Raw genomic sequence first — 27994 nt, forward strand, 5'->3', positions numbered from 1 at the left:
TCATATAAGCTACCTACATACGTAAACTCATTATTTCTTATCAATATTCTAATCCCGTTTGAACACGTCCCCGATGTGGCGATTCGCTCACTATTACATGCGGGACGAAAATAAACTCGAAGCGTGGGTGCCGCAATTGTGTTTAAAATATTCAAATTAAAAGACCACATTGGTCTAGTGGTAATACTTGACTGAACAGTAAGGTTCAAGATTTGATATACGGTTAGCTAATTTTTTTTTCTATTTAAGGAAATATAATGCCATTGCTCATATCTATAAAAACATTATTTTTGTTTTGCGATAACCAGGGATTATTAATCTACCATTTGATTTTTTGCAGTAACCTGTATTACTAATCATTATTCCATTGTTTTAACCCACTATCTATTTTACAATGTTTTAAGAAAATAAAACAAAAACTTAAATAAATTTATTTGTGTCCAATTCTCCTGAATTAACTAACCTCAAGAATAAAGCAAAAAATAATTCTACAAACTTGCAGTGAACCAAATCCAGATATGGAAACTTTATATATCTGAAAATAGCCTACTTCATACCTGAACATACTTGAAACCTGTATAGGGAGAGGCTTGAATTTACAGATATGTCGAGTATCCTTGCTCTTCACATATTTGCTTGTCGGCTTCCCTTACTCGTCACTTTATGTGGAACATCAAACAGTTTCTAAATATATCTTCAAACATTTTTCTCTTAAGTACAATAAGGTTTTATGATAAATGTAACAAATGAAAATTTACATTGTAAGCTGATTTAGTTTTGTATATACGTATAAATTTCTAGAACTGATGATTTAATTATGAAAATGATTTCAATAATAGACAGCTGCATTATCCCTGTATCTTAAGAAAAGCTTCTTTTATCTAGAAAAGTAATTCGCTTGATTTTAAGTAGATGCCGAAATCGCTCATAAACAATTATGGAAGATTGCGTTACATCCTTTAGTTAAGTTGCCTATTTCTCAAGAACCATGGTTATGACCTACAAGACCAATCACAGCACTACGTGTATACTGCTGCTTGGAAATAAAATAGATAAAGTACACCCAAGTTGACTTCGCATATGAGTTCATAAAATCGCATTTTTGTTCAAAAAATCATTTCGGTAACCAGCCTTTAAAGGTAAAGAAAACAAAGCCGCGTTAATTTTGGTACACAAAAACTCAGACAGGCAACAATTAATTTTAAACCGTTATTTTTAACTCTGTTAATTGAATGTCGCTTTATCGTTGAAAACGTCTGTTTTTATTTGTTTAGTTAAAAAGCCTCCATAAACTTTAACAAGGTTCAATTTTTTAATTGAGTTTTTAACTTTTATGAGTTGCTGAGTTTTAATTTATAGTTATTGTTCAGAACTAAGTAAGAATAATGTTATTAATGTTGCCTTTGAGCTGCGCGTGCAAAGAAAACATCTACCTTCTCTAATTGATTAATATTCTTCAACTATGATATACTTGATGGAACATAGCCTTATGTGGCAGAGTTAACGTCTTTACAATTTATAAACTGCACTACTCAAAAAGCTCATTATATCATTTTGCTTGCGCTTAAGGACCGCCGCTCTGAGGTCTGGGGTTCAAATCTCAATTCGGTTAGTGATAATGGGTTTTTTATCTGGAATCCCGAATTTGTGTTCTATATGACGATAGATTTGAGTCCTATCAAATTATGAGATGGAACGGTTGTTGCGCTTCTGTACATCCCTTCAGGTAAACGGCGTGAATATATGTGACCTGGTTTAAAAAGGTGACCCCCTTAGCTTTGAATAATATACTTGTAATCCCACAAGACAAAATATGATATGTCTTTAATGTTATTTCATAATATTCCAAAGCATAAGCTAATCAGATCCTGAGGGAGCGTCGGGATCTGCACCATCCAAATGTCACCGCATATTCTATCTGAAACAGTCATAATAAATTCTGTTTTATGTGAAAATTATTTCATTATTATAAGCAAAACAGCATGGACGGTGGACCAATTAGGAAGATTGGTTTAAATGTCTTGAATACCATTACACATGATGATTAGCGGAGTAGGATTCAAATAAATCGATCCGTTGATTATTTTTCGCCAGTCGCCATAATTATGTCGGCCTGTCCGACCGAATCTTCACAAGCTGATACCAGAATTAACGCGACGCACATTTACATTCATTGAAAAATATCAAAAACCTATTTTATCCTTGAAGATTGTTAACACTCATGATTGTTTGGATATTTTGATATCTTATCAGAAGACCACTATTAGTAAGTGTTTTTTTTATACGGCCACATCCAAGAAAATCGTCCAACAAAATCTTGACTGACGAGAGATGATTACCCCTCGACAGTCGACACAATTATGCCGGCTTACCAGATATACAACGGCTGATCCTGAAACGCTACACACTTACGTGGACCACTATGGTGATAACTTGTGTACGGTGGTCACTATCCGGACAGATATAAACTATATCCTACTAGTAAATTGTTATAACTTATTTTTACTCAGCAAAAAAAGGGAAAATGTCGCAGCCAATCATACATATTGCCAGAAATGCGGCGATAAATTATATATTACGCGAATATTTGAATATCTCTCACTTGGTAGTGATTTATGGATGTTAAACAAAAAGATGAAGTTTACCGACTTCTAAATTACATTTATATACAACTACAATTTAATAATGTACGCATATAATCTAGTAGTTTGATAAAGTATCAAAGTTTGAAACTAATATTATTAAAAATAACGCAAGCGAAAGGATTTTTATATTGGAATTTATATTGAAAATGTGAAAAAAATATATAAAAATTTACCCGATATGGCGCTAGACATCTCTTGCATCGAATATATTTATACCTTTAGTTAAAGATGTGAATTATAGAACTAGTTAATTAATCTATTACTAAAATATTTAATTAATGTACCTCATAGAAATTAAAATAACCTTTACTCGTTTATTTTAAATTATTTTAAAATGTTTATTTGTAAATATATTTCTAACCTACAATGTTCATGTTTTAGCAATAACATATCACATATCCCCGAAGGGGTAGACAGAGATTCAACCACTTAACTTTTTGCCACGTGTTTCGTCTGATAATGATAAGGGAAGAGCCTACCGCCATGTTGGCCACATACTCCAAACTTCGGGTAAAAACCAATATCACTTGGCCCGACCAGGCGACTTTTAACCTTACAGTACTGAAAGTAATATACAAACTCAAAAAAAAAATCATCATTACAATTTCTTTTTTTATTGATTTGAATGACGAGACGAGCTTGCCGTTCGCCTGATGATAAACGACATGGCCGCCCATAAACATCATCTAATAGAAACACCTTCCAACACCGTGAATTAAAAAGTATTGTTTGGCATTCCACTGCGCCCGCCATCCTGAGACATGAGATATTAAATCTTATTATGTGCAGTATTTACACTGGCTACAATGTCTTTTAAACTCGAACACAACAGTGACTGCACGCTGCTTCTCGGTGGCAAAAATAGACATTACTAGCTTTTGCCCGCGGCTCCGCCCGCATTATAAAGTTTTTCAGGCTAAAGTTTTCCGTTATAAAAGTAGTAGTTTCCCGGGAGCCTATGTTCTTCCCAGGGTCTCAAACTGTTCCATACCAAATTTCATCTTAATACGTTGGGTAGTTTTTGAGTTTAACACGTTCAGGCAGACAGATGCAGCGGGGGACTTTGTTTTACTCTTAACTTTTTTTTTTTTACAAAAAATAGGGGTTGGTGATAGAAGGGTATAAATTTAGGGTTGAATGTATTTTTTAATGCGACATAATAAAAAAAATAAAAAAATAAAAATTTGTATAGAATTATAAAAAAAATGTTAAGGGTTTCGGAGGAGTACGGAGACAAACATTGTGACACGAGAATTTTATATATTAGATAACAATTACTTTTCAAATGCTAACATTCAAAAATCCCGATCTATACAAAGTACATACTTACAACATCTAGTATCGATATAAAAACTCTTAAGGCTAGTACACAATGAATGTAATAAACGCTTTACACATGTAACGGTAATAGAAATGCGCGTTCACGCTACACGAATCAACACTGCGATTTCAAAGCACGTGCGGTTGTATGCCTTTAAAGGTGGGTTCACACTCTCACGTAATGTCGAATGGAATAGGAAAACATTAAATTGTATTACTATGGCGCGATCTGAAGTATCTTTTTAAGTGTAAAAAGAATTTATGTGATTCCGTTAGTATTTTTAATTATTTTGAATAAATTTTGTCGCAGTTTTGGAACCTCTTAGGTAATCTTTTAATGATAGGGGCAAAGTTTTAGAAATGAAAAAATAGCTCATTTTCTTCATTAACGCATGAATGTGTGGGAAATAAAAAATCCTGTTCAGTCTTCGATCCTCAATAGTTCAAATTTTATTATAAAAAGTACGAATTTAATAAAGCACTTTCATAATTTATTCGTTTATATAACGAATTGATAGTTTCATTTTAAGCATTTTTAGGTCTTACATTTTATACAATTCCAAATACATCACACAATTATGGTTCTTTAAATATAAAACCCGTTCCCAACTCCAAGAATCCCGTAATGCACGTTTACGTCACGTGCCCGTACAAACACCGTAATACCATAAGCAAACGTACCTTGCAAATAACAATTTGAAATGTAAATACATAGCGGGTCGTACGAAACTCGCTTCCATATCGCTTACTCACGCACCACTCGAGCGATTGTTTCCACGGAGAACGCGGCGAAGGTTGATTCACACGTGCACGTTGCCTTATATTTAATGTCGAGGCAATCGATATTCAAACTGGGGATAATAATGGCTGTTTAATTTTCGGAACTTTGACTTTGCGGATGACCAACACCTCAGTCCCGTGACCAAGAAGGCTACAAAGTCTTCGGAACGTCGGGAGAATTATAATATAAAAAACGCAATAAAATCCGCAAAATAGTTTTATTTTAAAGTTTATTTCTTTTTGTTTTAATGTTCACAATAATTTTGAAGGTACGTACGTTGATTGAATGTATATAAAAGATAAATAAAAAATAGAGTGGACTACGAAGCGGTATTTTACAAGCTTAAGTATTTCAGACATTCGAGGTAATGGACAGTCCCCAGCGCCGCCAAACGAGTCGTTAAATAATCAAGTAATTTTTTTTCGGTTGGTGTAATACTCTCAGCCAGGATAGCGGAGTTAATAGCCACTTTGACAGAGTAAGGACTAAAGCGAGCGATCTTTTTGTTATTATTCTACAAGTAAGTCAATAAGTATTAGTTTAGCCACAAATATATCTAAATCCGAAAGCTTATAAGCGGCAAAAAACATAATATAACACGACACAAATCAGATTTATTTATAACAAATACCCATAAGGACAAAAGGTTTTGCAACCAACGACAATCTCTAACCATATTTTTAGCAAAATACCCAAATATGTATTCCAAAACAAAGAACTGGCCTACCGAAAATTCCAGAAAATAAAACAGCAATTCCAGGCTAGTTACGGAGTAGTTACTGAGTAGGGTGTGCGTTCGTATTCCGGACACGTATTCAGATAAAGCTACAATAAGCTGACGGCAGCGAGCTACGTGCGACGTGGACCGCGCGTCGACGTCGCGTCGACGTTCCGCACGCTGTGAAACTGTATTTGAATATTCCCTTATTACAATGAACGATGTGTTCTATTTGTAAAAATTAAAAACGGATTCTATTTTTTTAAATTGGTATGGATACTTGATAGTGCAGTTTATACCTACAAACTTATTATAATTTAGTTTGAAGATATCACAATATGTCAAACTACGAATATAAAAATTTATGATATATTAGTTTTTGCTTGCGGTCATGCATACGTCAGTTTCTTCTAGCAAGTTGTAATAAGCAACTTAATTTTAATTTATTTTTAAAACTCACTTTCATTGTTATTATGCTGTAAGCTTTCTTTAAGTATATACAAAAAACCACACACAAGGACATCCGATTTTCCTAAAAAATCTGAATCAGAGTAATGGTTTCAAAAAAGATATTCAAATAAATAAACCAAATACTTTTGTATAATTATTGGTCTAATTTCATTTTCCCATAGAAGAATCATGCCGTAACCACAATTTAATTTATTTGTGACAACGTTTGGCAAGGAAATACACATTTCTTGTTATCTAGGTTTTGAAAGGAATTTTTAATTATACTTAAAGATGAATTTTGAATATTATTTCGGTCAGATTTTGCTGATAATTTATAAATATAATCGAACCTAACAGCACTAGTATTTTGAATATCTCAAATGAGAATATTTCTATTTATAACACAAATAAAAATTAACTTTTATATTTTTAAAGGCAACGTAATCAAAATATACAGCCTTGTCAATTAGTAAAATCAGAGAGCTTTAGCGGGATTTGTCAGTGGCGCGGGCGCTGTTTTAATCATAAAACTAGTTTAAAGTTGTGGAATTTATAAAAGTGAAGTTAAATAATTTATTAATTAATGCTTTTGTTTTAAATTATATGTTAGGTTTGTACAGTCAGCCACATAAGCAGCTAAACAAATATTCCAAATTTCAAATCAAAAAAATTTTTTTGTGCAAGTAAAACCGTTTTATTTTATTTGAGTGATATATTTCCTAAAACCAAAGGGTATGGACGATTTGAAATTTTGAATTTATTCACCTTATGTAAGTAACAATGCCTGTCTAATCGAATTATAATTTCGAACTATCATTACTAGCAGAAATAGCCATAATTTTAGCACATAACATTGCATACGAGAGACCTACCAGACACCTCAAACCTTTCCTACGAAAATATACTTGAATGAAATTTCGATATAAAATATTAAGAGCTATATTTTGGCCGACAACCAGCGTGTTCGCTTAACTGACTAGTTTAACGTATACTGACAGCCAAACGGACCGATGACTGAATATCCATCTATATAGGCATTTAGAAATCTCGATAAATAACATAATGTAGGGATTATTGGACAACAGAACTAATTAATTCTATCACTAATAGATTTTTTTTTACAAATAAACACGACGAGACGAGTAGGTAACTCGTCTCACGCGAAACCTCAAATAGTACAAATATTGTCCACAATTTTGAATTAAAAATCTTGCTTCGGTAACGTAGTTGTATTGCAGTACAACGAGCGAGCTGAGGTCCCGAGTTTGATTCCGCGGTAAAATGATGACACCACGAGCCACCTACATTATGAATTGTATTACTGGCACCTTTTACCGTCCCTTTGAGGATAAAAAGCGAGAGCCTATATGCATATTAAAAAGTGTACAGAGTTTGTCACATTTTAATTTTTTTTATAACTAAGTAAGGCTATGGCTAACCTGTGTTTCAGATCTTAATAATTCCCCGAAAAACAATTACTGTTAAATAACTGAATGAATCCCTCCTAGACGAATTTCGGCTATACCGGCCAATATCAACAGAGATCAGCGAGGTACGCAGGATATATTATAGTGCACAAGTGTGTGCGCAATACACTGAGACACTGTCTGTACCTTCACTCTCATAGTACGGTGAGACGGTAAGCCAACTTACCTGAAAGAGATCAGGCGTAAGACCAACAGCTTTACATGCTTTCCGCGACACGGAGAAATCACACCAACTTCCTGACTCCGAGCTGCGTCTTAGTAACTTTTAAGATGGAAAAACCCAGTCTCAATTATTTTTGGCCCGGCCTGAGATTCAAACCCCGGACATCAGCACCATAGTCGTACTCGTACCACGTACCTATAACTACGCAATCAGTAGACAAGTTTAAAAGAACAGTGTTATTGCTATTGGCAATAGAAATAGACAGTGTGGTAACCAGGTCACTCATATATGACATATCTATTCAATAGCCAATTTAAGCTACTTCAATCCCAGCCCCGGATCTTGAATTTTTTGGAGGCGGGGCAAAGTCTGGATAATGCCGCCCCCGATCACCTATATTTTTGCTTTTGTCATCATCATCATCATCATTTCGTGCCCCGCAGGAAATAATTTATGTGTGTAATGTACTGGATGTCTCAGTAGTCAAAGTTGTGTTAATGATGAGTTTTGTATTCGTCTGCCAAGTTTGAGTTTTGCTCTCTAAATTCGCTGCTCGGGGCACGGGACCTGGCTTGCCCCCCCCCCCCCCCAGATCCGAGGCAAATCCATAACTATATAAAGAAAACTAATTAAGAGCAGTAACTTCACAACTACCTGAAGCTGTTTCTTTGTAGGTAAGCGTTATTAAACATTAAATAGGTACAAATGAAATTATGCAGGTTCGCGCTCATCCTCACCTTTATTGTTAACATTAACATATTTCTAAAGTTGTGAACAAATTTGCATTTACAAAGCTGTTATGAAAGCGCCCTTGTTGTTGTGGATTTGCTTGAAAAACAGGAAAGTACATACATCTGGGAGACTGTGGGCTGTTTTTAATGATGTCCTGATGCAGAATAATAACTTAACTAAGTAGAAAATGGCATTAACGATTTAGTCAGTCTTGTTTTATATGAGCCCGACAACCTGATGATAAGTGAAGTGGGCTCCAATAGAATGTGGACTGACGAAAAATGATTACCCTTCAACAGTCGAAACAATTATGCCGGCCTGTTTGAAGTCGGATACAGGCTGATCCCGGAATGTGACATACTTAAGCGGGCTACTACGGCGGATTTTTACACCTCGTGTGCGATGGTCGCTATCTGTACGGATACAAATGTATATATACTATCATCATCATCATCAGCTTCCAGGATGTCCACCGCTGAACATGGGCCTCTCCCAAAGATATCCAAATCGACCTACCGTAAGCAGCCCACAACCAGCGAAATCGTGCAACTTTTATGAGGTCATCTGTCCACTTCGTATATACTATACCTTTATTTAAAAAAATAATAAATCCGTGAGACATATATTGTTCCGAACTCAACAAGAATTATGAAACAAAAAATACTTGCAAGACGCGACCCTATCTATTTAACATAAGAGGGGCGTACGCAGGCCGCGGTCCAACTAATTAACATTTCAGAACATTACATCCCTTTTTACTTCGTCCAAGTTCCGTTGTACCTTATTGTTATGCATTTCAAGTGGAAGGGAAGTTGCTATTATTTAAGGTGATAGCTTAAGGTCCATTTTCATACATTTTGTTTCACCTTTAATCTGGGTAACTAAACAAGTATTGACAAGTAAAGAATTTAAATTCACGTCTAGTTAGTGATTAGTTCTCGCAGTTGAAAGAAAAACGTAAAAATTTAGTACGACGAAATTTTAAAGGCCGAAATATCCATGCATGTTAATTATTTTTACGTTTTTCTTTCAACTGCGAGAACTAATCACTAACTACACGTGAATTTAAATTCTTTACTTGTCAATACTTGTTTAGTTACCCAGATTAAAGGTGAAACAAAATGTATGAAAATGGACCTTGAGCTATCACCTTAAGAGGACATTGCTATGTCCAACTTTCTTGTTTTTCTGTTTCTTGTACTTTAAAGAACAATGGTAACACTATTTGATTCTAGTCTAAACGCGTAATATGTGGATCGTGTTTCATTTTAGAAATAACACAAAATGTGTTCATGTTTTATGGGAATTGGTAGGGTAGGTACCACCGCAATGTGTATTTCTGCCGCCATACAGCAGTGTGTAGTCACTGTTGTGTTCCAGTTTGAAGGAACAAGCCAGTGTAACTACTCGACATATAATAAGACTAAACATCTCATGTCTCAGGATGGCGAGCGCAGTGAAATACAAAACAATACTTTGTAATTCCAGGTGTTGAATTGTGTTTCTTTGGGAATAAAAGGCATGAATGTATAACTTACCCATTAACATTTGACCCAATCAACTTTATATATCTCTTAAATTATTTTGTATAAGAATCTTATAAAACAAAACACAGTCAATAACATGCAATGAAAAAACATGTGTACAATCGAAAATCAACAAAAAATAACTTAAATCATTTCAAAAGAATGTGAAGATATTAAAAGAAACAAGAGTAGGTGGGAAGGCGTGGTTCGCTGATATTAACTCGGTCCACCGCGAGACCGCGGCGCAACGTGTGGGGAACTACCTAAGCGATTTTCAACCCCGCGACTGGCTTCGGACGTAAACTGTTACGACTCGAACTATTTTTAAAATTTTTTTGCACGGCAAACTGAACGCACGAAACATGGTAAGTGGAGTGACGTTCAGGTAGTATTGATTGACGAGAGATGATTATCCTTCGAAAATTGTAATAATTGAGCGGACTTGTTCGATATTCACTGGCCGATCGCTGAACGCGACACCCTTACGTGAGCTCTATTGTGGTGGGTTTTACACTTTGTGTGCGGTGGTTGCTATTCAGGCGAATACAAATTTATCCGACCACAATTTTATTTTTGTATATTGGAAATTTACGGTTTACAATAATGTAAAAATTGTGTAAGAAAAATATCGTGGTTACGGAATATCCGCGAGTGGACGGGGATTGCAAGAGCTGAAGAAATATATCGCCTTGCAAAGGACAAGGGAAAGTTTGCTGAGCTCACCGCCAATCTTCACTAGTTGGAGAGGCACTATATACTATTATAATTTAAATAACTTAAGCCTAGTTTACACATCGAGCTTCTATGTGTGGAAGTTTTTTTTTTTTTTCAATTACGATAAATAGACTACACTGTACCTAATAGGAAGTTTGATGCCATCCAGATAGATTATAAATGGCAACAGACGGCTATCTCATGCTATTCAACACAACTAGTCTACTGAGCTGTTTCTTCATGCTACGATGGAAACATCAAGGATTGTAGGAAGGAAGGAACACGCGCGCCGGCAAACTATTCCAAAGCCCAATGGTGCGGAAAAGTTCCCTTTTGTAACATTAAGAAACTCCCGTATTGAAACTTCGATTCCTGTACACCCTAAGTGTATGGTGTATGGTATCCCGTGGTAATTCTTGGATGCTCGATCTCCACACCGAATGTACGCCCATGCATGAGGGGACATTTGTCGCAGCCCTAAGCACACAGTTAAATGTGTATATCTCATGGTTGCCAATTCATATTGAGGCCCACGAGGGCTCGTGAACATTTTCAGGCTTTCTCCCCTCCTCCTATCCTAAGAGGGATCCTTCTCCTTCCTTACTTCGTTCCTAGCTATATCATCCTAAATTTCCTGCAGGACCCTGCAGTCGCTAAGCCAAGGGATTCCAGTATTCCATACGCAGGTTTCCCCCGATGTTGACTACGGATTTTGATACACAAAATCGTCAGGGTTAAGATCTATTTCAAGGACATAAATACATTAAGCCGAGCCGCAACCGGTTACATTTATTCCACCACTGTCGTCACATGTCCGACCGCGTTACTCTATATTTTAATAGTCGCAATTACACTCGCCGGTCGCTCGGATTATTATAGTTTATCGCCACTTTTATTGCGATACGTAGGAACGTTTGCTTTTTATCTTTGTTCTAACAGCTGTCGACGAGTGGTTATTAGTGTTTATTTACAAATAGACGAAAAAATACCTAGTATTCGGTTGTTTTACACAATTTGTTCGGAAAAAACCAAAATGCGGTTTTTAATAATGTTTATTGCTAGTCTGTGATTTTAATTAGTAAACCATTATTATTACAGACAAGAAGCAATATTTGTTGTTGTTGATTTAAAAAGAATGAGTTGTAGTTAGTAACGTTTTATAGTTTCTTATATAATGGACCAAAATGTTGATTATTTGTTATTCATTTTATTTCTGCCGTCTAGCAGCAGCGTGTACTCACTGTTGTGTCCCGGTTTAAAGGACATTATAGCCAGTGTAACTACTGGACATAAGACTTAACATATCATGTCTCAGGACGGCGAGCGCAGTGGAATACCAAACAATACTTTGTATTTCACGGTGTTGGATGGTGTGTCTACTGTTTATAGACGCTCGTTTCGCTTACCGTCAGGTGGGCAAGCTCGTCTCGTCATTCAAAGCAGTAAATGAAATAACAATAATTTTCAGCATTTACAATTCGTACCACAAATCAAATATTACATCACTGCACTGGGTCGTAAAATAGGAGTTACTTTACACTGCAGTGGCAGAACTGCGCGATGACCGATGCCATCTACTGCAGTAAAAATATAATGAATCCTCCAAGCCGAAATCAGGCTATGGCGGCTAATCTCAACGAAGCTCAACCAGCTGCGCAGGAGATGTTATAGTGCACAAGTATGTGTGAAATGTACAGATGCACTCTCTGTTCGTGCTCTTTCACAGGCCTGTGAGACGTCAATCTGATCTGACCGGAGAGAGATCAGGCACAGGACAAATGGTTTTACGTGCTTTCCGAGGCACGAGGGTATCACACCGCCAACTTCCTGACTCCGAGCTGCGACTGAGTTTTTAAGGTAGAAATACCCAGTCACAAATACGCCACCAAGGAAGTGGAAAGGATCCTACTAGGGAACCTAAAGAGAACCTGCTTGCCGCCATATTCCATTTAGAAGACTAGGTATCATAAAAAAAGGTAGACTGGGTCCATAGATCGGACCCTCAACAGTTATTTAAAAAAAAAGTATAATTGTAAAATGTAAAGACAGAACAGCTTGGCGCAGACATATTAGGAGAGGCCACTCCATATAAAGTGGGAATGAGCAAAGAAGAAGACGATGTATAATTGTAAAATGTTGGTAGATATTGTAACTTTGACTTTTCGGGCGACCAATACCTTGGTGTTGTAGTACTAAAAACCGCTATGAAATCCGAAAACTGGTTATATTTCGATGTCTAACAGTCGTTACTATATAAAAATCAATATGAATTGAATGAATTGAAAGGTTAAAAATATTGTGTATCATTTTTCTTTCTTTTTTTATAAAATCAAGTCGTTCGCTTGATGGTAGACGATAAAAAAGATTATGAGGATTATCAATATTCATTGACCAAACGAGCTGTCGCATACAAGAGACTTACTGACTATGCAAAAGAAATCAAACACAACATTTATATCCGTATTTATTCAGTCCAAGATCTATTGCCTATTACGCCTGCTCCAACTCTCAGCAGCAAACCGAGCGGCTACTTTAATACCTTCCCACGTCTCAAATCCAGCTTGCTCAACAAACGCCGGGTCTACTAAGAAGCCTACCATCACACCATGAATCATATTGTAAGCTGGTAACTCGTAGGTATAGGCGAATGGAATGCCGATAGTCGTGGCATAATCAGAGGTACAACCAGAGACGTGGCCTAAAACATGAACGATATTACCAACGACGTAGTTTCTATGCTGAGGCCATTTCACGGCATCAATGGCAGTGGCCATTCTTACTCCAAGAAGGTTCATGACTAAGGCGTTCGGAGGCAGAGCACCGTTACCAAAGCCAAAGAGTATCATACTTCCGAAACTGTGTATGTCCAAGTATACTTCGATGCGATTGCTGTATTCGGCGAAGACGTCTCTGATGGCGGCGCTCTCAGGTTCGGAGAAGGGTCCTCTGCCGTGGAAAGACTTGTCGCAGGCGTCGTTGCTAGATATAGTGCCCCAGAAAATGTCGAAGTTACGGTTCAGGTCGACACCCATGCAAATGTCGTCAACCATGAAGCCTCTGGCGCGGTTCTTACGCCAGAAACGGTCCTGAAACATAAGTGAAAGTTAAATATTAACCCAATTCAACAGAGGATGATTACAAAAGAAATATTAAAATAACCTTGATATTAAGTAAACAATATTTGATACTTATACATTAAACATAAAATTTTGGAATAGATTTAACCATTTTTTTAAAATGAGACTGGTCATAACTTTTTAACACGATAAATACTCGCTACACTGCCAAAGACAAAATAATTGGATATCGTGTGAAATCATACTCACATTGGTATGGGAGAAAACATATCCATCTGGGTTGGCAATAGGCATGATGATCCAGTCTACATCCCTCACTAGGTCTTGTTCAGTGACGTCGAGCACCAGCTTCTTGATAGCGTACAGGGTAGCGGGCAGAGTGACCCACTCACGAGCGTGGAGGAGTGACTGTACAAATACTATGGGCTTGCGTCTGTCCTGGAGAGAAATAGGAAGAGTTATAAAAATGCTGGATATGAAATTGGTTTCTTAGAAAAGGGAAATATTTTTTTGCGGCCTCGGTGGCATGGTAGTAGTATTACGGGCGTTAAGCCGCTCTAAGGTCTTGCGTTCGAAAATCGGGTTGAGCAAAGTGATATTGAGTTTTAGTCTTCAGTATCAACCCGGAGTCTGGAATTGACCTTGATAAGCTCGGCCACTAATTACATCATGAGATGGAATACACATGGCGAAAAGCGAATCCAATAACTAGTGGATTCGCTTTTCGCGCAGGCAGAACTGCGCCTGTGCCTCCTCTTGGAAGATAATAGTCGTGTGTGTGCGTGTGCGTGTTTGTTGGGGTGCGCGCGCGCACGTTAATTGTGACATACTTGATTTTATTTTAATATAACTGATTTTTTTACGGGCTTTTTACATGTGTAAAATCTAAGTAATATTGTTTTACCTCGAAGTTGCTAGTGGAAATCCTCAAGTACTTGATATCCCTGCCTTCGACACTCTTTCCTGCTGACCTGAGAGTGACCTTATCGGGGTATGCGTTAGCGAGGTCTACGAGATACTGGTCAACCTGGAAGGAAATATTACTGCAATTATCACTACGACACTGTACTACCGGAAAATTCATAGGTCTGGCACAAATGTTCCCTTCTTCCTAGTACATTAGGTATTTTTAGTAAAATATGAACACTAATCCGTCCAGAATTTTTGCTAAACTTCAATGGTGCAGTAACTATACTAAATATTTTGATGTTATGGTATTAAGTTTTTCCCGATAAGAGTGATAATAGCCTAGTTGGGAATGGAACGGATTGCCGAAAAGAATGTCCGCAGGTTCAAAATCCAAGGGCACACATCTGGCTTTTTTCAACATAATTATGTATTCATTTTGAAATATCCCTTGATTTAAACTATAAAGAAAAATATCGTGAGGAAACCGCACACCTAGAGAGTACTCGCTAAGATTTATGAGGATATGTGAAGTCTTCTAATCCGCACTAAGCCTCTCAATAGTAAAAGAAGCCCGTGCCCAGCAGTAGAATAGTATACAATACAGGTTAGATATTATAAGTTTTTCCCACGAGCATGAGCTCCAAGTCCACTTGTCAAAATATGCAAATAGTAAATCAAGATTATTCTTTATTATATAGTTTAACTGAGATAAGTACGCATGTTATCACCAATTACGTTTTCGATTAAATAAATCGTCAATCAATACAATTAATATTTGTATATGGAAATTAAATGCGATAATTCGATGATTAGTGAAAAACAAATTAACTTGAGTAAATTAATTATTGAATGAAACTTACTGAGAAAGAAATGATTGGCTTAGCATATAATAATAGTAACCTCAGCCCTGTATAGACTGTCCTACTGCTAGGCACGGGCTCCTCTACTACTGAGAGGGATTAGGCCTTAGTCCACCACGCTGGCCTAGTGCATTTTGGTAGACTTAACATACCCTTAAAAATTCCTATAGAAAAATTCTCAGGTGTACAAGTTCCCTCGCTATGTTTTCTTTCACCATTTAAGCAAGGAATAAATAACATACAATATGCAAATAATTTTAAAAAAGAAATGTGTGCCCTTGGGTCTTATATATTTATGTGAAGAGAAACACTTTCTCAGCCATTAATAAAGCGTGCTGTTGTGGAAGCAGTATTTTTATACTTACCACTTCAAACGTATGGATAACGTCGAATGATAGACCTTCGACGACAGATCTGGACCTGTTGCTTTTAGAGGACGCTGCCGCAGATGCTAAGAGGGTATCTTCAAGGTCTAGTTTCCTGAAAAAACAAACTTTTAATGACTTAATTGAACATCCCCGAATAGCCGCAACCAATCCACCGACTTTACATTAGTAAAACTATACTTCAAGCCAACCTAAATGGCGCTGTTGGAGCTAAGGCAAATTATTAGTATTATGATTCACGAATATTTTATCCAGGTCTGAATATTGTGAAACCTATATTAGTCTTTCATTGTTATTAATACCCACTACATATTCTTTAGATATAGATTCTTTTATTGGTGGTATATATTTTATGTTCCATTTATTCTATTTTATGTTATATTTTAACAAATAAGGTGTCAATCGCTTTGAATTTGTTGTACGATGATTATAGGCATAATTTTATCATTTTTTTATTTAATTTATTTTAACAATATTATCGTCTACAGCTGAAGAGAAGTACTTAACGTACTTGCGCTGGATGTTTGACGTAATTCTTTATTATTGGTGCTCGGGATACTAGACTACATACCAACTCCGACCCTAGATCAACTTACTCCTTAATATTTTCCACTTGAACCTCGAATTCCATTCCTGCTTCTTGCAATTCATCTTCAACCGTCTCCCTTAGGACCCTAGGAACGAGGACAACTTCAGGCCTGTCCTGTGCAGCATATGACCAGATGTCCAGGTTATATTTGGCTTCCACAGTCTTAAGGACGTCGATTTGATCGGTAAACCTTATGTGCACATTATAGAGGGCATGACTGCAAAGAGATTAATTAACATTATACACTAGTTTCTTCACCCGATTATTTCTGTGGAAAGTTCCACTATTCACCAAGATAAAAAGTAAAAGAAGTAAATCTATTATTTATATATTAATAGAATTAATATGTATAAAAAATTACATGAAAAGCAATACTTTTTAAAGAAAAAGATTGGGTAACCTAAGAGAATGAATCTTACCCTTCATACTGCTCGTGTTTAGCCGCGACGGAGTAAAAGAACAGACAAATAACAAAACATAACTTATACATGTTGGTCGAACTGCCCGTCGACAGGCAATGATAAGTTTCAGAATAAGCATAACTTTATATTTTTTAATAAATTAAGCTGATTATTATTATCATTAGACACTTATCGATTGAAAAGACTTAATTAATATTATATATCATTAGATACTTTTTCCACGCGGGTCTGTCCGTTTAAACCTTTTTTAAAATTACTGAGGATTTGTCCTACATTGATGCCATCAGACCATCTTGGCAAATTGACTTTTTCAGAGCACTTGATCGCCAGACGCCTTTTGTTTCTAGGATAAAATCTAGTGTACACATTTTCGGTATATAAGTAGCCTATGAAATAATCCAGATAATGCTCTATGTATCCAATTTTATCCAAATCCATATAACATCCAAACACGTAAACATTGTCACAAACTTCACCAGAACCAGACCTCCTGGAAAAGTTCGACTTGGCGATAAACGATGACCTTGCAGTATCGGCGATGTTGACGAAATGGCGGTGTATGCACTGTACTGATTTTATCGCCACAGGATCATGGTGCCTGTGGCAAGTGGCAACCACTGACGGATATACATTCACTATCAGCGATGTAAGTACTTTTTAAGACTGCCTGTAATTAACATGTCTAGAAAATATGAATCAATAGAATCGCACAAAATAGACATGAAGTGGAAAGAAACCTATTTAACCTAATATCACCTTCACTAAATAACACCTATCCTCTTAGTCGTAGATTTCCCTTTTCTATCTAAGCAAAGGCCAGGGGCTCCAGTTCTTTTCGTCTGAGTGAGACATATTTTGCACGTAAGTTCGCTACATTTACGCATAAAACAATACCCAAATATGTGGCAGTAGTTAAGTTGTTCGACGACAATTATACAATCGGTATCGTTGGTGGTGATGACACATCCGCCAGTGATCCAATCTTGCTGTCCTTTCATACGTACAGGAGCGATTTAATATATGTCGACGGTTAAAAGGCTAATTGACTTAAGCAATATTTTAACACGTTTCATACATATTTAAAATCAGCACGTTTTTCTATGTTTTTTTTAACCTAGTTTAAATTTGTCGAAAAATGTCGCTTTTATTCAATTAGCTTTTATAAATATCTATATAATATTAAATGAAATTGGGCGGAATACGGAGTTCATAAAATGTGTAAGACTCACATTCAGACTTTAACCATTACCGAGATAAATTGATTAGTATTTATCTAAACGCCATCAAAACATTGAACTTTAGATAACTTGGCCGACCGATCTCCCATGACTGAACCCGAGTCACTAATGCATCGTTGAGATGCGAGGGGTGCAGGGGGATGTCACTGGCCGTGCGCGTGCGCTCATTGGTCGGCCGGCGGCGGCGTCGGCGCACGGTCGGAGTAATTATTACCTAAATCTTTCGCACACTGCTGCCACGGTCTGCGGCGCGCTAGCGTAGGTATATTGATCAACTGATTTTGAGTTCACCAGCCACAGTGTTTAAAAAAAAAACAATATTTTGATGAAAAATTAAGGTGTTTTTTTATTGTTTTGGTAAGAGTATCGTAGTGTGGATCAATGTCTTCAATTATTAGACTAATTAAATCGGCTTCCTGTATAGATAAGTGGATTATTATTTTGATTAACGAATTTGATTAATAGGTACTTTGATTGCAGTAATTTACTACCTACCGGAAAGAATCATGAAAATGCTGATATGATTAAAAATATAACAAAACATATATACACACGCTCATCTACGCACAATATACTCACGCTTTTTATCCCCAAAAATGTAGACAGAGGTGCAACCAACCCACCCACTATTCGGAACGTGTATTGCATCTCATGATGTGATAGGAGACGAGCCTATTCCGATATTGGGTTTAAATTCCAGATGCCATTCTGATACTGAGCAGGACAACTCAATAATTGAATTTAAACCCGAGACCTCAAAACAGAAGTCTTACTGCGCATGCAATATTACTACTAAAGCAGTCATACTAGTGTTTATTTACCGTCGAGCAGCAAGCTGTTCTCGACTTAAGAGATATTTTTTTTAGCTTGACCATACATTTTTCAGCCTGACAAGGGTTGGCTTATACAAACACACCGGACTTTTAGGTGAGAGCTTTAGGAGCTCGCAACCCTTGAAAATTAGGCGCCCATGTTGAGTGCAACCCACTAACGGGTAACAAACCTAGGCTTAGGACGGTCACTGGCATGAATTACAAAGTCTTTGGACAATGAACCAGTGCCAATACTTTGGGTGAAGGTTTCGGTTGAAAACTAGCGTTCCTTGCTTGGCATTCATACCACACTGGAACCGTTTCTTAACAATCATGGGATGCACGTTGCCCGAGCCCTTCATTTGTATTAAGTATCTAATTTATGAATGTTTGTGTGCATCCACGTATGTACGAATTAATATTTTCTTTCTGTATACTACATACCTCATAATTTTGAATTGTATTTACCGCTTTGTTTTTTTTGACCAGGATGGTTAGCTCACTCAGGGAGGCCGGTTCAGCAGTATAAGGGGATCGGTTGATTAATAGCTCCGGTTTCTAATAGAAAGCAATTAAACACAATCAGATACCGTACCGAAAAACTGACTACCATCAAGAACGTAATATCTAAATGACAATATAGAAATGGACCTATATTCAAACGCTTTGCATTAGATAAAAACATAGTGATTCGCAGTTCCTCTTGTAGATATAATATCAGATTGTATTTTATATTATGATCAATTTTGCAATCCATAATGTAATTAAGATAATTCCAATGATATATTAATTTTCAAAATAATGGGTTATTAGTTTAGAAAACAGTTATACACGCACGTAGATAAAATCATTACTTACCTTTAGATTTAATAGTTTGTGCTGAGTTTAAATATCTTGGTTTCCCAAACGGAAACTGAGATATACATATAGACCATTTCATCCTCGAAGACGCGCTCTACTACCTTCCCGAGTCGCTTACAATGTAGATTGTACATGAGCAGCATGAGTGCACACACTTAACGAAGGATGGTTTGGAAGTTGAGGCTTTGATTTATTCAGATTTTTTAGTAACCTGGTGTTAGAGTACTTTATTAGTCTTTATTATTTGCTAAACCAAATCCGTATTGAAAAATGATACACTAGTCATAATAAAGAGAAACAACACTCAAATCAATCTATTCAATAGACCGTGCTAAAGAAACTCAAACTCAAAAACCAGTGCCCGCCTTCTAAACAATCTCTTACAAATCAGCAAAATCACAACGTTACCGTCAGTTCCCATGTCGTTACCTACGAATATATCTAACCGATACGATAATCTTATCATAAACAACTCTTTATATATTCAGTGATAAAATCCCCAGTACAGTTCTGGCAAGATGAAGGCGTGGGTACTGATCTCTCTCTTCGCTTTGGCGTTCGCTAAACATGAGCAGTATATTGGGTACGTATATAAATATTTTATTAATATACTTTTAGGAAATCTAAAGACGAACTTACGCTGATACCTGGAGTAAATTAAGTGCTCTGTGACCATGGAATTGGGACTATTTTATTCACACCTCTGCACATGTGCCCATCCTTTTGGATATCAATAACAAAGATACATCACGCCTTATCCTTTTTGGGGGGAACGTGTAATATAATCACTGTTGGCAATTTTTGCCCCGTAAAGAACAGAATTGTAAAGAAAACCCAACATTAATCTGAAGTAATCACTGGTGGACTAAAGCTTATATCTCAGTACCCTTTGTGACCATGAAGGCTGCAAAGACTTTGAAACGTCGCGAGAAAATATAATATACCGAGATAAAATCAGTAATTCTTTTTTAATCCTCTAGTTTAATTTTCTGATAATTTGTAGTTCAGTGCAATTAGACGAAACATAGTGTTCTATAGTGCGTATTGTGTGTAATATTATGTAGATTATACATGATATATCTTTCTTTTTGATATCGTAAGGGATAGGCGGATGTGCAGAGCACCCACTTTTTGTCGTGTGTGTTCCATCCTATGATGCAAAAGGGGCATGTCAATCAGTGGCGAAGAGTCCAAATAAAATGGTTCCGGCCGGCTTCCTTGCTTCATTTATGTAAATTTAATTATAACTGGAACGATTTGCAAACTGCATTTTTGCCTATTAGTTCATGAGTATGTAGTATCCGGTTCACATTCTGGAAAATTTCAACCTTCGCCACTGGTGCCTATCGCCATATCGGGCACAAACTGACTCCGAATGCAAACTGAACAGAAAAACCCAAAATCAGTTTGCCCGACCGGCGATCCAATCCAGAACTTTAGAGTAGTGGTCGTATCGCGCACGCAATACAACTATGCAACCAAAGCAAGCACATCAAATAATTAGCAAATGTAATTTTTTTTTTATGGCAATGTGACTTCACTGCTCCTCATGGAAGCTGGAATGGGGTCAAATAGAATTTCGACTGACAAGAGACGATTACCCCTTGGCAGTCGACACAGTTATGCCGGCCTGTTGGAACCGAATATAGACGTGACACACTAACGTGGTCCACTATGGCGGGTTTTAACCGTTTGTGTTTGTTTGGTGGTAGCTATCCCAGCGGATATATCCCACTAGCAAATTAAATATTAAGGTGGTAGCTCAAGGTCCATTTTCATACATTTTGTTTCGGCTTTAATCTGGGTAACTAAACAAGTATTGGCAAGTGATTAGTTCTCGCAGTTGAAGAAAAATGTAAAAATAATTAATAATCATGGATATTTCGGCCTTTAAAATTTAATATGACGAAATTTTAAAGGCAGAAATATCCATGATTATTAATTATTTTTACATTTTTCTTTCAACTGCGAGAACTAATCACTAACTAGACGTGAATTTAAATTCTTTACTTGCCAATACTTGTTTAATTACCCAGATTAAAGCCGAAACAAAATGTATGAAAATGGACCTTGAGCTACCACCCAGTTATTATCAGTAACTAATCACTGCTTTATTTATTTATTCTATATTGTAATTATTTAATAAGTCTACTGATTAAATACTAATTAGTTAATTTCTAGGTAATTTAAAGCGATTTTCGCCAAATCTCTAAGATTATTAAGTTATCTACTATAAGTATGAAATCCGGTTGAAGTATGTCGAAAACTGGATATGAATAATTATATATTCGTATATAGTATTATTCAATATATATGTATAAGACGTTCTGAGTAATGTAATTTTTAGTTCGATATTATTAATTAATACAATATTTGTTATATAATTTCAAAGGAAATTTCTTCATACTACAAGTTCATAATTGTAACATAATGTGAGGACTACGATTTTGTATACTTGTAAGATTCATACATCATCATCATCATCACCAGACCGTTGTAGTCTACTGCTGTACATAGAACCGTACCATTCTCCTTAATTATGTCGGAAATAACAATAATACAGAAGTAGCTTCCTTGGTTCGGGATTTCAATAAAATCGCCAGAGATGTAAATATAAAATATATTTTGCCTATATACAGTGATTCACCACCAAGGGGGTAGTGAAGATCAGTAAACACTTACTTACCATCAGATGACCATTTATGTCATTCTCTAATACAAACATTATAAATATATATTTTTCCCAGATGGAAATCGTACTACGTAGCACCATCCAGCCAAGATGAGCTGAAAGCCTTCGGTTCAGTGGTCCAGCAGCTGGAAGTGGACATCCTAAGCAATCCGTACTTGGACCGCGAGGGTGTGGTGCTGGTTGAACCTCACAAACAGGACAGCTTCACCAGCGCTCTGGAGAGCTACGGCATCTCCTACAGAATCCATGCCGATGATATTAAAGCGTAAGTTTCAATTGTTTAGAATTTATTGACAAGAAAATTGTACTAATTACAAGAAATTATGTTGATGTTAACCATACTCTGAAATAAGAAATGGAAGTAAATAATTCGTTCTAACCACCTATCAAGAAAAGAACTTTTCCAATCGGTGTTTATATTTCTTTACAAAATAAATCCTATTTTTTTCAAATCCTCCAATTATAACAAATGGATTAGAGCTAATTTAAAAAGGTAAGCTTCCTTTTTATTTTTGTGTTCCTTGAATATACGTCAGTTACGTTGAACTTTCAGTGTTGAACAACCCAATTTTGAGATCTTGTTACGATACCCTTCTAAATTATATTCTAAACGTCAAAGTTAGAAGCGCGGTACTGGTATTAATTTAGTTCTTTACCAATTCTATCCCGTTTTTAATCCTTTACTGAATAACATAAAAAGTTTGCATAAAAATATAATATCTAATCAGTTCATAATCTATTATACAATACGTCAGTAAGTCATCATTTCTATGAGCATTAAAATCTAATAACGAACGCAAACGACTGCAATCTAACACGAAGGCCTATTAAAATTTTTAAAATAGGTTTTTTTTAAACAAGTATGGCAAATGATCTCTCTGTACCCAATGTTAAGTGTAGTGGGGTCCAATAGAAGGTCGACTGACAAGAGATGATTACCCCTCGATAATCGACAACATTATGCCGACCTGTTGGAACTGGATATACTCAAGCTGATCCCGGAACGCGACACACTTACATTGGCCACTAGTGGGTTTTAACATTTGTGTACTATGATCGTTAGCCAGGCGTATAAAAAAATATAATATCCTTCCACCAGCACGGTCTTAGATTCTCTAGAAATAAAAACCGCTGATAAATTTGCGGAGGCTAAAATCGTCTGCGGTACAAAGCCCTAATTGGAATGCTAAAATTATGCAGGCATGTCTTAGACGTTTACCGAATGGCATCGGAACGTGGTTTTATACAGAACGAGCCATTTTGGCGTCTTTCGAACCAGCTACTATTATAATTTTCCAATAAAATATAAAGAAGGTCTTACCTTCAACTACTGCACGCGAAACTTTAACAATGTCCATATTATTTTCAAAACTAAGAGCTACTTAAAGACGGTCCATTTAATAATAGACTGAAACAACTAATAATTCTTTTCTCTCTAGCAAACTCGACTACGATGACCAGCTCATCGAGGAACAGAGAGTCGCTTCGATAGCCAGGAATGGTGGGAAGCAAATGCCATACGACAATTACCAGGAGTGGGAAGTGGTACGTACCATTATGATTTTTTTTTCCAATAAATTATTCTACGCGTCAGGTGGTAATGTGACCTCTTCAAATGCTGTACTACAGATAAAATCCAAGGCAAGGTAAATTAAATATATGTCGAAAACATGTTCACCATTTTTATTGTGATGATGATTGTGATTATTGTCTAACATGTTGACATCGCCTTTGTGGAACCATATTCACAGAACTCTAATATCCAGATTGCATCCTTGGCTTAATATACGCAGGTGCTGGCTTCCAATGAAGCCTTATTTTGCACAACCTCATAGACTATTTTTGTACCGTTTTACTTTGAAATAAAAGAATACAATAAAAATAAAAATTTCATTAGATGGTAAAAATATGTAATAATCTATACTATGTGTAGATATTTATTCTAAATATTTTGTTTCTTAGATCGAAGCTTATATGGAAGACATCGCTCGCCGCTTCCCCAACATGGCCACTCTAGTCACCGCCGCTAACTCCTTCGAGGGTCGTCCCATCAGATACATGAAGATTTCCACCACAAACTTCCAAGACACAAAGAAACCTGTCATCGTCATCGACGCAGGCATCCACGCGAGGGAATGGATCACCCCTCCTACAGTGACATGGGCCATTCGCAAGCTCACTGAAGATGTCACTGAACCAGATCTTCTGGAGAGATTCGACTGGATCTTGTTGCCTGTTGTGAATCCAGATGGATACAAGTTCAGTTTTACCACTGTAAGTTTCTTTACGTTAACAATTTTCATAAAGTTTTCCTTAGCTTGAAAAAACATGCTCAACGACTTGGAGTTAGTTCATGGCATGACGTCAAGTGTCTTATTATGCCATAGGGAGGATGTAAAGTTAATGAGGCATTAATGCACTAATTGCACGTCTTTCACTTCGAACTTATACTTATCTTTATGTGTTTTAATTTCTCAATATTTTCACTCTGTAAAATTCACCTCATTAACACCTTAAATTCTCACAGAACTCGAACTACTTCAATCTCAATTTTGCAAATACTCTATATGTGTCCAGTATCTTGCTTATATACTTTTGCGCAATATCGAGTTTTATAATTAACATAACATTGGCAAGTTTTTCTCTTTATATTTATTTTAGAATCGTTTCTGGCGCAAGAACCGCTCCATCAACCAGCACTCGCTCAACAATCTCTGCGTAGGAGTTGATGGTAACCGCAACTACGACTTCTTCTGGAACACCGTTGGAACCAGCTCCAATCCTTGCTCTGACACCTATGGTGGCAGCCATGCCTTCTCCGAAATCGAAACAAGGGTCGTCAGAGACATCTTGCATGAGCATCTTCCCCGCATCTCCTTGTACCTGACCATGCATAGCCATGGAAGCATGATTCTTTACGCCTGGGGTCACGATGGGTCTTTATCGAATAATGCCTTCGGCCTCCATGTCGTGGGTGTGGCTATGGCGGAAAAAATTGATCAACTTTCTCTAAGCCATTTCCCAAGATACTTAGTCGGTAACTCGGTTCTGGTAATAGGTTACGGCGCCTCGGGAGCTTCGGAAGACTACGCGCATAACATTGGAGTGCCTCTGGCTTATACATACGAACTGCCTGGTCTTTCGTTTGGTTTACAAGGTTTTCTCCTTCCTCCTCGGTATATTGAGCAAGTATGCCGTGAGACCTGGGAAGGTATTGTAGTTGGTGCCAGAAAATCTGGTGACATGTTCGTTCCTATTCCTTAATGTGCTTTAACATTTTAGGGCCCGAGCAGACACTGGCTACTTGTAGTACCAGACACGACATTTGATTTGTATAGCAATTTAGTCAAATCAATTGTCAGTTTCTTAAAAATAGTGTGAAAACTGAATACTAACAGTGCGTTGCTATTTTATATTATACGTCTGGTGCAATACATTTCCAGCGTCTGTGCGATGCCTTATTGAATATACAGTGTATTTTTATATACCTACCGTTATTTATCTGTATATTGTAAATAAATTCTTTACAATTATAACACCTTTCACTTCATTGATACATATTCTGTTTAACCCTCTTCAGACACAGACCCACTAATCTTAAAACAGCGAGACTAAACTATACTGTTCATACGCTTTTGCAAGTCTTATCATTGAAATCATCGATTCCACATATTTTAAATACAATCGGCATTGAACATTATATTTATGAATGAGTGTTATTTTAGCCTGACACAAAATAGTATGATTAAGGAAATGTGGGTGAGGTGCCTCAGCCTATATTGGAAATGAAAAAGCGTGACGTTAGAATAAAATATAACACTTTATGTCAGATACAGCAAAATACATATAAATGTATATTTACATACATATACATACATAATGATTCCTTAAGTTTACGCGAATGTTAGACATTTAAATTAAACTATTTTACGAATTTTATCGCGGTTTTAATAATTTACTTTTCTCCCGACGTTTCGAAGACTTTACAGCCTTCATGGTCCCCCCGTGAATAGTTTAATTTAAATATACTTACGTTTTAATTAATTATAACGTTAAGCTTTGATTGTGGCATTTTATGCACGAAGCTTTAAACTCCTATCGGCAAGTTTTGTTCGACTGCACCGCGTTTAGGCGACTTTTTTGAACGTAGTGTATGATGCGATACTATATCCATATTGATGATTACTGCCACCATTATGCTTAAATGGCAACCCTGAATACTATCCAAATAATCTACTAAAATTATTAAATCAAAATTATGAAATTATCAGCTTACACTAGAATACTTAGGCGTTGTTTCTAAGACCAATTTTGGTACTCAAAATTTACCCTCAGAACTGACAATGCAATAGCAACATGATATTAACCTACAGACCTAAAATAGGGCAAACTAAATGCTAAGCAATTATTGATGTTAATCCACAAAGTATCTAGTATCCAGAGGAAAATGATACATCGTTAAAGGCGGAGGATGCCCTTGGGAGGTCGTTACGTCCCCCTCAGAGATTCGCTGTCGGCGTCTAGATTTATTGAAGGTCATGCCAACATCTATTTGGGATGCGGTATTGACAGATGTAAGAGGAGTCGCGTTGCAAAATATTATTCCCTTAAGTGGAATTTCAAGTGCCTAAAAGCGGCTGAGTGCGAGTCCTTTTAAGACTATGGTTCAGTAATGAAACATTTTTTTCTATTTTATTTATTAAGTATTTAAGAAGTATAAATACTGTAGGAAAATTTCTGCTTTCTACCTATCACAGGAAAGACAAAGTACATTATAGCCAGTGTAGCTACTGGACATAATAAGACTTAACATCTCATGTCTCAGGATAGCGAACGCAGTGGAATACCAAACAATACTTTGTAATTCAAGGTGTTGGATGGTGTTTCTGCTGTTTATGGGCGGTCGTATTGCTTACCATCAGGCGAATGGCAAACTCGTCTAGATTCAAAGCAATAAAAATATGAAATACAGTACATACTATGGGAAAATTTCAGCTTTCTACCCAGTATAGGAAATATAAAGTGCATTGAACGTTGGACATATGGAGAACATAAGCTTAGAAATATAGTCCCATTGGAACACTTTAGTCGCAGAATCCTAAAATTGAAACGTAATACTTATATGCTTATGTCAGTCGTTTGACACCATCTAAAAATGTACACGAAGTTTATGATTTTAACATTTGTGTATCAACAAATAAGAGCGAACAAAAATGTATTTTAAGAACCGATCTCACTATAACTTTATCATTTATATGCTCGTGGTAGGTTTCTCATATGTGAGAGTCTGTCTGGGTAGGTACCAACGCAATGTCTATTTCTGCTGCAAAGTAGCAGTGTCTAGTCACTGTTGTGTTGCGGTTTGAAGGACATTGTAGCCAGGGTAACTACTGGACATCATGGCATGGCATCATGTCCTGTAATTATTAACATCTCACGTCTCAGGATGACGAGCGCAGTGGAATACCAAACAATACTTTGAAATACAAGGTGTTGGATGGTGTTTTTACTGTTTATGGGCGGTCGTACCGCTTACTAGCAGGCGAACGGCAAGCTAGTCTCGTCATTCATAGGAACAAAAAAAACTTTATAACACATATCAATGTTTTAGC

The 27994-nt window shown here is 36.6% G+C and overlaps 2 protein-coding genes across 2 annotated transcripts; one reads left to right on the forward strand and one right to left on the reverse strand.

The window, feature by feature from the left end:
• Positions 1 to 12982: 12982 nt before the first annotated feature.
• On the reverse strand, positions 12983 to 16948 carry LOC115442448 (carboxypeptidase B). Its single transcript, XM_030167483.2, has 6 exons — positions 16777 to 16948; positions 16365 to 16574; positions 15748 to 15862; positions 14518 to 14640; positions 13863 to 14051; positions 12983 to 13622 (listed from the first exon to the last, which is right to left on the reverse strand). The coding sequence occupies exons 1-6, from the start codon at positions 16845 to 16847 to the stop codon at positions 13017 to 13019; spliced, it is 1314 nt and encodes a 437-aa protein (XP_030023343.2). The 5' UTR covers positions 16848 to 16948; the 3' UTR covers positions 12983 to 13016.
• A 3174-nt stretch (positions 16949 to 20122) lies between these two features.
• Positions 20123 to 25918, forward strand: LOC115442450 (carboxypeptidase B). Its single transcript, XM_030167485.2, has 5 exons — positions 20123 to 20273; positions 22438 to 22647; positions 23822 to 23927; positions 24345 to 24656; positions 25044 to 25918. The coding sequence occupies exons 1-5, from the start codon at positions 20209 to 20211 to the stop codon at positions 25644 to 25646; spliced, it is 1296 nt and encodes a 431-aa protein (XP_030023345.2). The 5' UTR covers positions 20123 to 20208; the 3' UTR covers positions 25647 to 25918.
• The last annotated feature ends 2076 nt before the right edge of the window (positions 25919 to 27994 follow it).

The sequence above is a fragment of the Manduca sexta genome, chromosome 7, assembly GCF_014839805.1.
Source record: "Manduca sexta isolate Smith_Timp_Sample1 chromosome 7, JHU_Msex_v1.0, whole genome shotgun sequence".
Classification (NCBI taxonomy): Eukaryota; Metazoa; Arthropoda; class Insecta; order Lepidoptera; family Sphingidae; genus Manduca; species Manduca sexta.